The sequence below is a fragment of the Podarcis cretensis genome (assembly GCF_951804945.1).
Source record: "Podarcis cretensis genome assembly, chromosome: 1".
Classification (NCBI taxonomy): domain Eukaryota; kingdom Metazoa; phylum Chordata; class Lepidosauria; order Squamata; family Lacertidae; genus Podarcis; species Podarcis cretensis.
The window spans coordinates 90,001,907-90,015,732 of record NC_137170.1 but is presented as its reverse complement, the minus strand read 5'-3'; the positions used below and the strand labels follow the sequence as shown (position 1 = coordinate 90,015,732).

Sequence of the window (13,826 nt, the reverse complement as noted above, 5' to 3'; positions counted from 1 at the left end):
GGTTACATGTGCCTTTGGCTTGACCCAGTAGGACTTTGCTTGCAATCTCAATGGTCTAACATTATTCTGAAACCACTTTGATAAGGCATGTGCTAGGGATTTGCCATTTCCTGTTCCCACATGCCTTAATGGAAACCAAAGGTGGGAAGAAGTTACAGTAGTCTAGATTGCCTGATTTTACAAGAACAATTTGGGGGTGTTGTTAAAGAAGTCTTTTTATACATTCCTTTTCTGTTGCTATGGGTTGTCTTTTTTGTTTTTCAGTGGCCCTGTGCCAGACTCTGAATAGAAAAGCACCAGATGGAGGGGAACTGCGGAAAGCCAGCTACACGGAGTAAGGTGTGAGCACATCCTTTCAGGAGGAGGGGGCATGTGGGAGGCTTGCCATGTGTTCCATAAATGCAAAGTCACTTTCCTTCTTCACTCGCTTGAGCTCTGAGGTAGATTGAACCAAGATAGATCAGAGGTGGGGAAACAGGATCTGGCTAGCAGGCAGGATCCTGAACTCTTTTGGCCAGGGGAGGGGGGGCAGGTGAAATAACTTCAGAAGAGAAATCAGGAGTGCACTTTCTTCCTTTGCAGGAGCAGCTTGAATCAAGCAGCACATGCAAAGGAAGATTCCTACAGAAAGTGGGGATGGCATTTGGCACTGATTATTCCGTAACAACCACAACATTACTTAGTCTGCATCTGTCAACAGGTGCAAGGCAGGTGGATGTGGCTGGGATAAAATGGTCATGCTGGCCACACACACACACACACACACACACACACGTGGGCTTCCTGTGCCAGAAATTAAGCACAACTATCTGCTTGTCTATCTATCTATCATCTATCTATCTATCTATCTATCTATCTATCTATCAATCATCTATCTATCTATCTATCTATCTATCTATCTATCTATCTATCATCTATCTATCTAAGCTCTACAAGCTCACATTACTTGGGAATCAGTATATTCAAATCTTGCTCTATGGTGTTGCTAGAACCAGTTATTTATATCAAGCAGCAACAGTGTGATAATTTGTGAGCCTTAAGGCAAAAGGTGTGTGCAGAGCTATCATCACAAGTTACATATGCAGGTACAGTGGTACCTCGGTTTATGAACTTATGTTCCGGAAGTCCATTCTTAAACCAAGACCATTCTTAAACTGAGGCGCACTTTCCCTAATGAGGCCTCACACTGCCAGTGCTCTTCTACCGTTCGGATTCAAGTTCTCAAACCAAGACACTATTTCCAGTTTTGCGGAGTTTGTAAACCAAATTGTTCTTAAACTGGACTGTTTTTAAACTGAGATACCACTGCATATTGTTTGAATTCTTAAAAAAGGACCACTAAGATTCAGTCACAGGACAGATGACTGGAACTCTCTTTTGATGCCAGAGCTCAGTTCAATGTAAGATTTTTTTCAGAGAGAGAAAAAGAGAGAGACATTTGCTTCAACTTTCCCAATATTAAAATGTTTCTGCTTATAGGAACAATTCTATAAAGGAAGCTTAACTGAACTGTCAATGAGTTTAGAAATGCATCAGCACAGGAACAAACTTGTATGCAATTGTGAGAGACTGCTGCAAACTCAAGGATATAATTAGAACTGGGTGAGTATGTCATGTCATTGGGTAAATGCTACAGGAATATCTCTTTTATCTGAAATATCAATGGATCACATTTTTAGTGATTAGACTAGGATCTGGCTCCCTCAAAGTTGATGGAAATTCAGGACGGCATACCCAGCAGGACATTAGTTCTACCCTACAGAAAGGCGCCTTTGTAACCCTTTACATATGTGCAAGATGTTAGAAAAAAGGAAAGGTCCTGACTTCCTTTGTCTCCTCAGCCTGGTCCTCGGACCCTTGTCGGCATAAAAGAGTCCACGAGGAGAGTGTCCTTGCAGAGTATTTTCTGCTTTTATTCTTCAAAGTCTTTGTCTGCAAAACAACCAACCAACTGTACACACATCAACGCTACCAACTTTCTCTAACCAAGCAACCAACCCACACCACAACACTAACATTGACCACCCTTACGTCACGACCATGCCCCAAACTGTTTGTTCAAAAATTCCCCACCCCATCTGTTTGCAACTGCACAACAGGGCGGGTGAAGAGCTTTTCGGCTTGGGCAACCCATTCTCTGAATGTGGGGAAACACTTTGCTTTAACAAAATTTCTGCTTTAACAAAAACAACCAACTAAAACATGATGTATCAGCTATTACCAGAAAAGCATATCTGGTGCCCCCTTCAGTCTTCTGTGGAAAAGAGCCTATCACGTCACAAAGGACAAGTTCTAAAACCTCTTTAGATAATCTGTCACTTTTAGAAGCCACAGGCTTCCTCTTAGATTTGGCCATTTTACATACATTGCAATCTAGGAAACAGTTACAGCTATTTACTTTTAGGTTCTTGCATACCTTTGGCATCTCTGAAAGCACATGAAAATTTGCATGACCCAGTTTTCTATGTAGTTCATGTACACACTCCTTATGAACTGACAAATTCTCCTGAACCACCTGGGCTGTTTAACAGGCTTGTCCTGCATTACATATAACCCATTTTCCATCTTTGCATGGCTACATATCTGTGTTCCATTCTTTATCAGACAACCATCCTGCGTGAACTTAACACTATACCCTGCATTATTCAAACAGCTTACAGACAGTAAACAATAGTCCAAACTGCTGACAAACGGAGTCTCTGGTAGAGTAGTGCTCAAGCACTGCAGGAAACATGTTCCCTGGCCATCAATCTTGCTTCTAGGACCATCAGCAAGATAGTTTGAGTCTTTTCCTTCGACTGGCTTCTCCAGGGTCTTAAAGTCCTCCTGACTGTTGCAGATAATCCTGCTGCTGCCAGAGTCCAGCAACCACGTTCCTCAAGGTATCTTCCTCTCCTCTTGAGAAAATGCAGACACAAGCTGAGCAGAACACGTGTTCTTCTTCCTTGAAGAGAACCCCTTCTGCTTACGTTTCTGTGTTGATTGCTGCCTCTGCTCCACATCGTCTCCTGGAAGTCTTGCCCTGCATTGACGCTGGAGATGCCAGGGTTGGCTGCATCTATAGTATCTCCTCACTGCCATGGCCAAGTCCAAATCTTGGCGTTGCTCCATTGGCAGTTTCTGCTGCTGGCCCCCTCGGCTGTAACTCCTCCACTCTTGGAGTTCAGCCTATCTATCTGACCTCCTTTCTGCTTCTTCGGTCAGTCTTCCAACCACATACTCAAGGGTCAGATCTCGGGGACTCATACCCTCCATACTGTTAATGACGGGCAACCAACTTTCAGGCAAACTTGAAAGGATAATGTATGTTTGGTCAGTCTCATCATAATGCTTACCTCTCTGCTGTAGTTGAAGAAACAGAGATTTCAGCGTTTGAAGATGAGTTGCCAAACTCTCACCTTCTTTCATAACAGTCCTGAACAGCCTTCTGGTCAGAGAAATTATGGTTCCAGCAGTGTCTCTGACATGCATTGCCCTTACTAAATTCCAGCACTCAAACGCTGGGCTGGCATTTGCTACATGCAATAACTGAGAGTTGCTCAAACACAGCATAATTTGGGCACGAGCACTTTCATCCAGCCGTCTTTTCTCAGCAGAGTCTGTTATGAACACCTCAGTCTCAACACAGTCCCATAGTCCATCTCTCCTTAGCAACTGCTGCATTCTTATCGACCAACTCAGCCAGTTGCTTTCTGAGAGAAGTAAAAAAAAAATGCCTCCCCCGATACAGTGGTACCTCGGGTTAAGTACTTAATTCGTTCCGGAGGTCAGTTCTTAACCTGAAACTGTTCTTAACCTGAAGCACCACTTTAGCTAATGGGGCCTCCCGCTGCTGCCACGCCACCGGAGCACGATTTCTGTTCTCATCCTGAAGCAAAGTTCTTAACCTGAAGCACTATTTCTGGGTTAGCGGAGTCTGTAACCTGAAGCATCTGTAACCTGAAGTGTATGTACCACGAGGTACCACTGTAATTACAACTTGGGAAGACTGGAAATCTGCCATCTCTGCTGATGCTTGCTGAGCCCCTTCAGTATCCTTGCAGAGTATTTTCTGCTTTTATTCTTAAAAGTCTTTATCTGCGAAATGACTGACCAACTGTACACACATCACCACTACCAGCTTAGTTCTTTTAGCATTAAAGAAACAGCAGCCAATTTTTAGCTGTGACATATATAATTGTTGTTCAATAACCAACTGAGTCATTCATATAAAGGCAAGGTCATTAATAATGAAAACCTGTCTCTAGCTATAATGGGTGGTTCAGTCATATTGTTAGATTCTAAGAAAATGTTTATTTAAAAAAATCACAAAATTTATGCAATGTAGAGATTTTGTATGAATGGAAACTTCCAAAACCAAGCAGGCACACACACACATCAGCATTGATCCGGTTCAAGCGAAAGCTTCTGGGAACAAAGAATCATGTTTCTTGTGGATTATAAAACTGCACTAGATAGGGAAAACAAAGATGCATAGCGAGAATAGAAAGGTTAAAGGTAAATAAGTATTTTCAAGACAGGATGAAGAACCCCACAACAGGCACAAAACTTCTCTCTCTGTACTCCATGTTTAGGTCCAGGAAAAACATCCAAACCTTTTGCAACTGTGTCTCTGTGAAGTGCCACCACGTGTGTTAAATCTGAGCAGGGCATTATAAAATGAAGCAACATCTATTCTATCTATGTTTTTCTAGTGTCACATTTCGGCATCAATTTCAAATTCTATTTTTAAAAAAGGCACTTTGCTTTTCAGATTTTCTCTCATGCCTGAAAAGTTGTTCTCGTTTCAAAGAGAAGGATGATCCTGTGCCTCCTCCTAGCCCAAACATGCTCGTGTAACATGAACCCCATGGATCAGGGCACTGCAATTACTGAAATCTCCATTAGCAGAACTTGTAAAACCGTCTGTACTGAACTAATGTTGCATCAGGCCAAAGGCTAAATTCCAGGCAAGGTCACAAGTCTTCTTAACTCCTCTTCATACCAGGGGAGAGCTAAACTCCACACATACACTAAGTAAAAGAATATAAGTTTTACCATCCCACCCCCCCCTCTCCTTCCCCAACCTTATACTGTGTACAACACTAATGTCTCAAAAGAAATATAACTGATCTGTAGAAAATACAACCTGAAAAAAGAGACAATGCACGTACTTTTGTAAACCAAGAAAATCTTTAATATTTTTTTTAAGGTCTCAAATTGCTCAAATCAGATCATTTCAAAAGTGCAGAACCCATTGCTTAGGACAGCAATAACTAATCAATAAGATGCCATAGATCCTAAGCATCTTGTGCTATAACATTGCTTGGGATTAGACAAACTCATGGAAGGATGAGATAGGTGCAGTAGCCATGACAGATAAATGCAACATCCATAATCAAATATATCTCTAGTGACCAGATGCTGGAGACAAACTATCAGGAAGTGGCTGTTTTTAATTGCCTTGTACTTGTATTCCCCCCTCCCCCAATAATCTTTATTAGTTTTCCATTTCAATAAAAAGAACATCAACATTTCTTATCCTCACATATATTCTGACTCTTTCAAGTCCACTCCTCCCTCCCTTCCCCCTAGATAGCTTTCTAATTACATTTCCTATCTTCTTCGCATTTCTATTTCCTCTTATTTACTTTGTCTTACTTAAATCCACATACTATGCAATATTGCCCTATACTTGTAAGCTTCCCAAGCTCAGCAACTGCTGGAGATAAGAGTACTGGACTAAATGGAATTATGGCACTAACACACCTGAATAAAACTTCCAGCATAGTCATGGAAACACTGGGTAACTTTGGACTATCACTTACAGCAGGGGTAGCTAACCTGTGGTCCTCACAATATTGCTGGCCTTCAGACTCCTATCAATCCCAGCCTGAATGGTCTATGAGCAGGAATTATAGGAGTCCAACGACAGATTCCCCATCCCTGTCTTAAGTCATGTTATAGGTCTGGCAAGGAAAACTGATATAGCTGTTCCAGACTCTGTGCTAGCACAGATTGGCAGGTTTTATTATTACAGAATTTAATTTTAAATGCATTCTGTATCTCACACTCCTCACAAACACATCCCAAATTGTTAGTCTGTACTCAAGCCCCATCAAACCGCTTATGGTTTTCCACAGTCCAGAAGCTCCAACAGCCCCCTTTGGCAATACCAGGTTCAGTTAACACCCACCTCCAATCTAGAAGAAAAGGAAGCAAGGCATGTTTGAAACAAGGAGAGAGCAGAACATCTGCTAAAAGGCAAGAAAAAAGTTTAAAGCCTTGCAAAATATTTTCCCAAAGTCCACAGTTATATAGCACCCACACAGAAAGACAGCCACATGAATCAAAAGCCTCTATTTATTTCAGTTAGTTGCTTGCTTGATATGTATTAGCTGCGCTTGTAGTTTTAAATAACCAGCATTGTAATTCTTTCTGCCTTTGCAAAATCAAGGAGCATCTGAATTGTCTTTCTAAGGATAGTCTCTGCAGAATGGTCAGAAATGGTTCTAGGTCTTCCCACCATTCCAAAATTCTGTTACACCAGTGCTACTCCTGGAAAAGTGTAAAACAGGCTGTGATAGCGGCAATTTCAGTGACACCTCCTTGGGAAACATTGAAAGCAGAGACAGAACGGCAACTCAAACACACCCTACAAACGAAAAGCTGTAACACCCTATCCACTCCACAGAAATACTATGCATTAGGAGGTGATGGTCCTATGATCTCTTGGGGACTAGCTGATTTATTGCCTCTGGAACATCTGCAGCAACAGTTTATTACATCAGATGTGTAAAAGCACACTAAAAAGGTGCTCCAGGGAGGAACAGAGGATGATCAATCAAGTTAACAAGGTGAGAGAACAGGAAAGGGGGGGGGGCTAACAAGAATACTTCCGCAACAAATGGAAGGAAGTGTGGGGTTGGGGATTGGGGGGTTACAATAAAATTGCCACATACAATCCTTTTATTCAAACCTTGAGAAATTCTGTCAAATAGGTTTATGGAGCCCAGTTCTGCAGCATCCAATATCAACGGCTAATAACTGAAGAGTTCAGGATCCCTGAAGTGCTTCCCTGCTGATGTGCACATTCCTCATTTTCAACGTTATGTTAGCTGATGATCTTTTGTGGGAACTGGCTTGTGTAAACTGCATTAACTTTAGTTCTCACCCAGTTGCCTTGCAGAGCAATCCTAAGTGAGATGGAGATTTAAGCGGCGAAACATAAATCACTTCCAAAGCTCTGTTGGCCTGCTCTGGACAAGGAAGAAGTGGGGGGCACTTTTTATTCCCTCCCCCTTGCAGGCAGTTTAAAACAAACAAACAAACAAATGTCCACTGAGAGAAAAATTAACTACACCAGCTTCAGGATGTTGTAGTTAAGAATCCTGAGCCAGGACACAGACAAGGAAACAAGGCAGCTTTTGATCAAGGGGTTTCAAGACCACCCAAAAGACACCCCAGATTAGACCATGACACTTCCCATGGACAGACTAGGGACCTCTAGGATGGACAGACTGACCACCTGGCTGGGTTTCTCTCCACCAACAGTGCTAAATTTCTTTTCTCATCCTATCCCTACTCATTCATCCTTTGGCAAGGGTTTAGACACTGCCCATTGACTTTCTGCTGTCCCTCAGTTCTATGTCTATGTTCCATTTCTGTACGTCATGGCTTTAACTATTGTGAATCACCCAGAGAACACCCGTTAATGGGTGGTACAGAAACATTGCAAATACATAAATAAGCAACATCTTCATTTTTCGCAAGTCTGTTGAAAGTACGAGCGGAGTTGGCTGTGGATTGCAAAGTTAGTCCCTACCACAGCCACAAAGGTGACTCAGGGTTTTTCAAGTTCACTGGGGCTAACTCCCAGGTAGCATTCACCTTTGCTATTGCTATAGAGACTATGGTAGCCAAACTTATCATTATTGTTTGAAGATACCAAAAATGGCCATTGCATAAAGGTAGCCAGTGTGGTGTAGTGGTTAAGAGTGGTAGTCTCGTAATCTGGGGAACCAGGTTCGCATCTCCGCTCCTCCACATGCACCTGTTGTGTGACCTTGGGCTAGTCACAATTCTCTGAAGTCTCTCAGCCCCACTCACCTCACAGAGTGTTTGTTGTGGGGGAGGAAGGGAAAGGAGAATGTTAGCCGCTTTGAGACTCCTTAGGGTAGCGATAAAGCGGGATATCAAATCCAAACTACTCTTCTTCTTCTTCTTCTTCTTCTTCTGAAAATGATCTAACCCCCAACTGAACACATGAATTCTCAAGGATAATTGAGGATAATCACATGCTTATCCAAGATATGAGTGACAAATGTGGCCCCCTCTGTCCAGTAAAGGTAATGAGTCCATGGGTTGCAGCTCTTCCCAGGCTACACAGCTTCCTCAGTTCCTGGTTCCTCCTGGTTCCTGGTTGCTCTCTCCAGGAACCAGGTGCATGTATCCTGGTTTTCACAACATATTTTAGTCTATTTTCAGAAATGAGTATTCTCCTACATTGATGAGTTAACAGAATAAGCAGTCAGCAGCCTTTAGCCTCTGAAACTTCAAATAAAAAATTGCCGGGTCCTCATTCAGCAAGTTGTGTTTATGTCAGCAAGGATGAGAGTTACAGATAGTCCTTTGAGGTCTGGGGTCAATTGCCAAATGGATATTTATCATTCAGGAACTTAGAATGAAACCCATGGACTCATTACACATAGAATTTGGAAGAATATACAGTGGTGCCTTGGGTTAAGAACTTAATTCGTTCTGGAGGTCCATTCTTAACCTGAAACTGTTCTTAACTTGAGGTACCACTTTACCTAATGGGGCCTCCCACTGCTGCCACAAGGTGATTTCTGTTCTCATCCTGAAGCAAAGTTCTTAACCTGAGGTACTATTTCTGGATTAGCAGAGTCTGTAACCTGAAGCGTCTGTAACCTGAGGTGTCTGTAACCCGAGGTACCACTGTACTGAAAACAGTTGGCAATGACTCTTGGTTGCATCTACCCATGCCTGCAGTTGCTTGTTAGCAGAAGTGAGGAAGGAAATCCACTCAAAATAGCATCGAGACACTACCTCAGTCAATCTAATTGGCACTGAGTAACTTCATGGGGAGAAGTGAAGGTTTAAGACTTTATAAAACTGGACCCCAAAAGGGTACAGCTCTATTTGGCCCGTCAGTTTGATTTGCACAGACTTGATATTTTCATTCCAACATTCCCCAGAATACCCACAGCCTTTTTTGCAATCAGCAACAGCATCCGTTTCTTGCTGTGGATTATTTGTATTTCTTTCTGCCTACAGCCTTTTCTGGATTGGCAGCCCAGACCTCAGTGGAAGATTAAACAATACCGAAGCCCACAGCAGGAGAATTCTCAGTCTTATTCCTTGTTTCACTTGGGCAACCTTCCTGACTCTCATCAGGGACAAAATAAAAGTTGCCAACCTCTTAATTTAGGAATTGCATACAAGTTTTGCATTCCAATCCCCAGTCAAGAGAAGGGTTTTTCTACCCCAACCTGCTCTGTGCAAATAAATTTAAAACCAGCTCTTTGACAGATGAGAACATGCCAGAGTATGTTTCAGAATAATTTCACATGCGCTCCCGAGAATGATCTTAAGCTATCCCCCCCTCTCTCCACACTTGAATTCAGCAAAGACCAATTGCCCCAGTTAGCCATCTCTGTTTATCATGGAAAACCTCCCATCACACACTCATTTTTTATTGTATTGGAATGCAATACTGAACAAACAACATTATGTGAAGTTTTTTTTTTTTTCCGGTTGAAAAGTTAACTTAATTAAACAAAGATTAAAACCATTTCCAAAAACTCACTACAATCTTAGCCTATCTGATGGGAGTCCTGCTTTCTGTGGTTCAATGGTTTGAGCTTGTTTTGCTGCTTTCCTAGACCTCTCCGGTTTTAAATATCAGAGTTCCTCACTTTTATCACTACACTAATATGGTTATGTCCTGCATTTCTATCTACCATCTCTCGGGACAATATTGAGGTGCATGGAGAAAGCTGTCAGTGTGCTTTTTGAAAGTGTTATCAGGGAAACTGCTACAAAAGGATTTAAGAAGCTAATTTGAGCAACACCAATGAAACAAAGTGTTAAGGTGAACCATTTATTATAGCTGAAAAATAGTCCAATCCAAAATCCACATTCATCCAATCCCCCACTGTTTTGACTCCACATTCCTTTTATTCCGTAAGGCTCATGGTTTTCTGAACCCTATGCAGAGCAGAGCCCAGGTAGAAAAGTTTCATTTTGTTTCATGCTGCAATACTAAGTACACAGCATAAGGGAGCTTCCTGTGTTTCCGAGTAAGACCATTGGTTCATTCATCTAGTTCAATTCTGTCTACTCTGGCTTGCAGAGGCTCTCCTGGGTTTTTGGCAGCTCTACTTTGAGACACCAGGGATTCGACCTGAGAACTTCTGAACACAAGTCAGATCCCCTAGCACTCAGCTATGATAATTTACCCTCAGCGAGTCCTGCTGAACTTAAAGTTTACTTTTCCAACAGGAAGGCTTGTGAGTGTGGTGTATGTGTGTGAAAAGTTAAGTGAGTCCACACACATATATTCAGAAACGTCTGAGATAATTATACAGTCAACAACTCATTATGGAAACAGATTACGACAAAGTACTTATTGTAGGTGAAGATGGCCTATGTCAGACAGAAGCTGTGTGTTTATACCTATATTTTACACACTGGTTTTTAGGAGAGTTTCTTCCCACCTCAAACCATAATATGAGAGATGCAGACCCACACATGCAACCCTTCATTCTCTACTTTGGTCAGCGTGAGTTAAAATGTCATTGCCACTAGCTGCTTATGCCAAGGGGTAGGAGCTACTGCAATCAATTGATAAGCAATCAATTGCAGGACCCCCCCAGGACATAATGGGTGATATCCAACTCAGTCATACTCAAAAGTAGACCCATTGAAACCCATGGACTTGAGTTATTCCACTGATTTCAGTGGGTCTGCTCTGAGAATGAGTAACATTGGATTTCATTCTACAGCAGAAATGGGGAGCCTTTGTTCCTCCAATTGAGGAACTCCCACCATCCCTAACCATTGGTCATGCTGAATGTAGTTGGTGGAGTGGTTTCCTATTCCTGGCCTATAGCTTTAGCTGCTTAGACAAGGGAAGTTAATAGTAGATGACCAAAGAAAGTTAAACTCAGGCAGTGTTGCCTCCGGCTGCTTCATATGTCTGCCACAGGTACATCACAAACATCGAAATGGCAAATCATGTTCTTAAACATTCCCAAGGACATGAGTCAGGGTGCCACAGGAGGACAGCTCTTAAACACATGTCCACTGCATGAAAAAAGATAAATAATTTTCATTCACACTTCACATATTACTCCACAAGACACAGTGGAGTAATATCTGTGTGCTCACAGCAGCCAGGACTGCAATTTAAGACTGTAAAGTAGCTCTTGAGGATCTTTGTGCCACAGAACCAACAGGCAGAATTGTGATGGACCATATTTTGGAATGTTGCTGCTGCTGCTCTCTCCCCACTATCTTGCCTTTAAAAAGCCAGTGTGCTATGTTGGAAAGTTTGACGAAGGCTTTTGTGAGCACACTTGCATGCAACTTTTCACGCAGGAAAGTAGTTAAATAGAAGGCATCTCACTTACAGTCTTGATAGGGTAGAGTGGATTATTCAGTTTCTATGTGTTAAAAATGTTTCTAAGTGGAGTACGAAACACCGAAGCAACAATGTACATCTTAAACAGTTACAAAAACACAGTTACATATTAAAATGTTACATCAATATGAAGTTACTAATAGTTCAGAACTCTATTGCTGTATCTTCATTTTTGCATAATACATACCGCACATTGGCTCTTTTAATTTTGCATACAATAGGAAGTCTGTTCCTCAGATCCAGCCCCACACCTGTCAAATTTACCCAAACTAAGGCCTTCCTCTCCCATTCACCCCACATCAAATTCCCCAATGTTTGTGTTCACCCATTGCTACCCATGCCTTCCTCCCTCCCCGTCCCTGCACAATAATGCGTCTGCTCACTAGTTCAACTCTTGACTCCTGATATCCTTTCACACCAGATTCTTCTACTGCTTGCTGCCCCAACAGCTAGTTTACCCTGGCCAGCCAATTTCCCACACGGGATCCTCAGAGATGACAAAAGCACTCACTTAAATACATTGTTATTAGGTCGATTCATAACAATACCTGGGACACCCCTTGTTCGAAGTAAGCCCGACGACTTTTCAAGCCTAGTGGTTAGAGTCAGGGTAGTGTAGTGGTTAGAGTGTCGGGTAGGAACACGGCTTGACTCCCCACTCAGCTCAAATGGATGTCTGGGGCCAGTCTCCGCCCTTCTGCCTAACCTGCCTCACAGGGTTGTTGGGGGGACTAGATGGGGAGGGGGAGAGCCGTGCGCGCCGCCCTGAGCTCTTCGGGGGAAAAGGTGGGAGATAGCAGCAATAAAATAGATCTCTACAATGAATTGGAGAGAGGGGGAGCACACTGCACATGCTCAGAGGGCGGGAGTTCATTTGACGCCCTAGTTGCCCCCAAAGCCCCCCGCGCGGAACCGGCGCCCCGTCCACTCACCGGTCGCTCGGTGCTCGGCGCTGGCGGCGCCGTACTCGGCGGCGTCGCTCCGTCGGGCGCAGGTGCCCTGGCCCTGCACTAGCGCCTGCAGGGGCAGCTCGGCGCCGGGACGCGGGTAGCAGCGGAGCCCCGAGGCGCAGCGCGGCGTGTAGACCCCGCACGGCTCCCCCTCGAGGCGGGCGCACACCCGGCAGCAGCCGCAGCCGGGCTCCCGCACCAGCTCCGGGCACGCGTCGCCCTCGGATCCCGACGAGACGGGCGGCGACGGCGCGCAAGCGGCCAGGCGCTCGGCGGTGCAGGGCGAGCACATGAACAGCACCTCGGGCAGCGCCACGCGGGCCGCCGGCAGAGACGCCCACAGCGCCAGCCCCAAGCCCAGCCACAAGGAGCAGCGCCCGGCGCGCGGCTGCAACAGCAACTGCACCATCGTGGCAGCAGCGCTTCGCGGAGTGAGCGAGCCAGCCAGCCTGCCAGAGAGCGCCCGCCGGCCGGGCAGGTGCTGCGGGGCGAGAGAGGGGCGGGCGCGCCGGCGCCGCTGGGTCCTAAAGGCAGGCGCGCTCGGGGAGGGAGCTGGGCTCCGCTCTGCTCCACCTCTCTCTCTCTCTCTCTCTCTCTCTCTCTCTCTCTCTCACACACACACACATTATCTCTCTCTCTCTCTCTCTCTCACACACACACACACACACAGACGCACACACATTCTCTCACTCACTCACTCACACCTTCTTTCTCTTTCTCTTTCTCTTTCTCTTTCTCACACACTCACAGTCCCCCCCCCCACTTTTTCTTTCTTACACATTCATTCTCTCTCTCTCTCTCTCTCTCTCTCTCTCTCACACACACACACACACACACACACACACCAAAATGTGACGCGTTCTGCCCTGCCTGCCTCGACGGAGAGCACAGACTTCTTTCGGAGTAAAAAAATCATGTAAGCACCCCCAACTTCTAGGGGATGAGATCCCTTTGCCCCCCCCCCCCAAAAAAAATAATATTTGAGGGTTATGGCAGGGCTTCCCTTGCGGTTAACGGTTGCGTGACAGGCAACAGTTCAACAGGTGCAGCTTTCTTCCGGCAGCAGTTTGTATCTTGGCTTTCCTCTCCAAAGAGCTGGCGAAGAGAGGACCACTTTGAGTTTGGGTGTGATGGCCTTGACAACAATGGGCAGGCTCTCAGGGCCGAACTCACAGGGTTGTTGTGCTATAATAAAGGGAAATAACCCTGTGAATCCCTGAACAGCAAATTTA

At 44.4% G+C, this 13,826-nt stretch overlaps 1 protein-coding gene across 2 annotated transcripts in view; it reads right to left on the bottom strand.

Annotated features, from left to right (window-relative positions):
• IGFBP2 (insulin like growth factor binding protein 2) overlaps positions 1 to 13,033 on the bottom strand; it is a 68,061-nt gene extending 55,028 nt beyond the window's left edge. Inside the window, exon 1 of one of the 2 annotated variants that reach the window (XM_079969300.1) lies at positions 12,577 to 13,033. In XM_079969300.1, the coding sequence (XP_079825426.1) occupies positions 12,577 to 13,003 (427 nt within the window). In that variant the 5' untranslated portion in view covers positions 13,004 to 13,033. The remainder of the gene's footprint in view (positions 1 to 12,576) is intronic. The other variant, XM_079969301.1, reaches the window with a different exon arrangement.
• Positions 13,034 to 13,826: the final 793 nt, after the last annotated feature.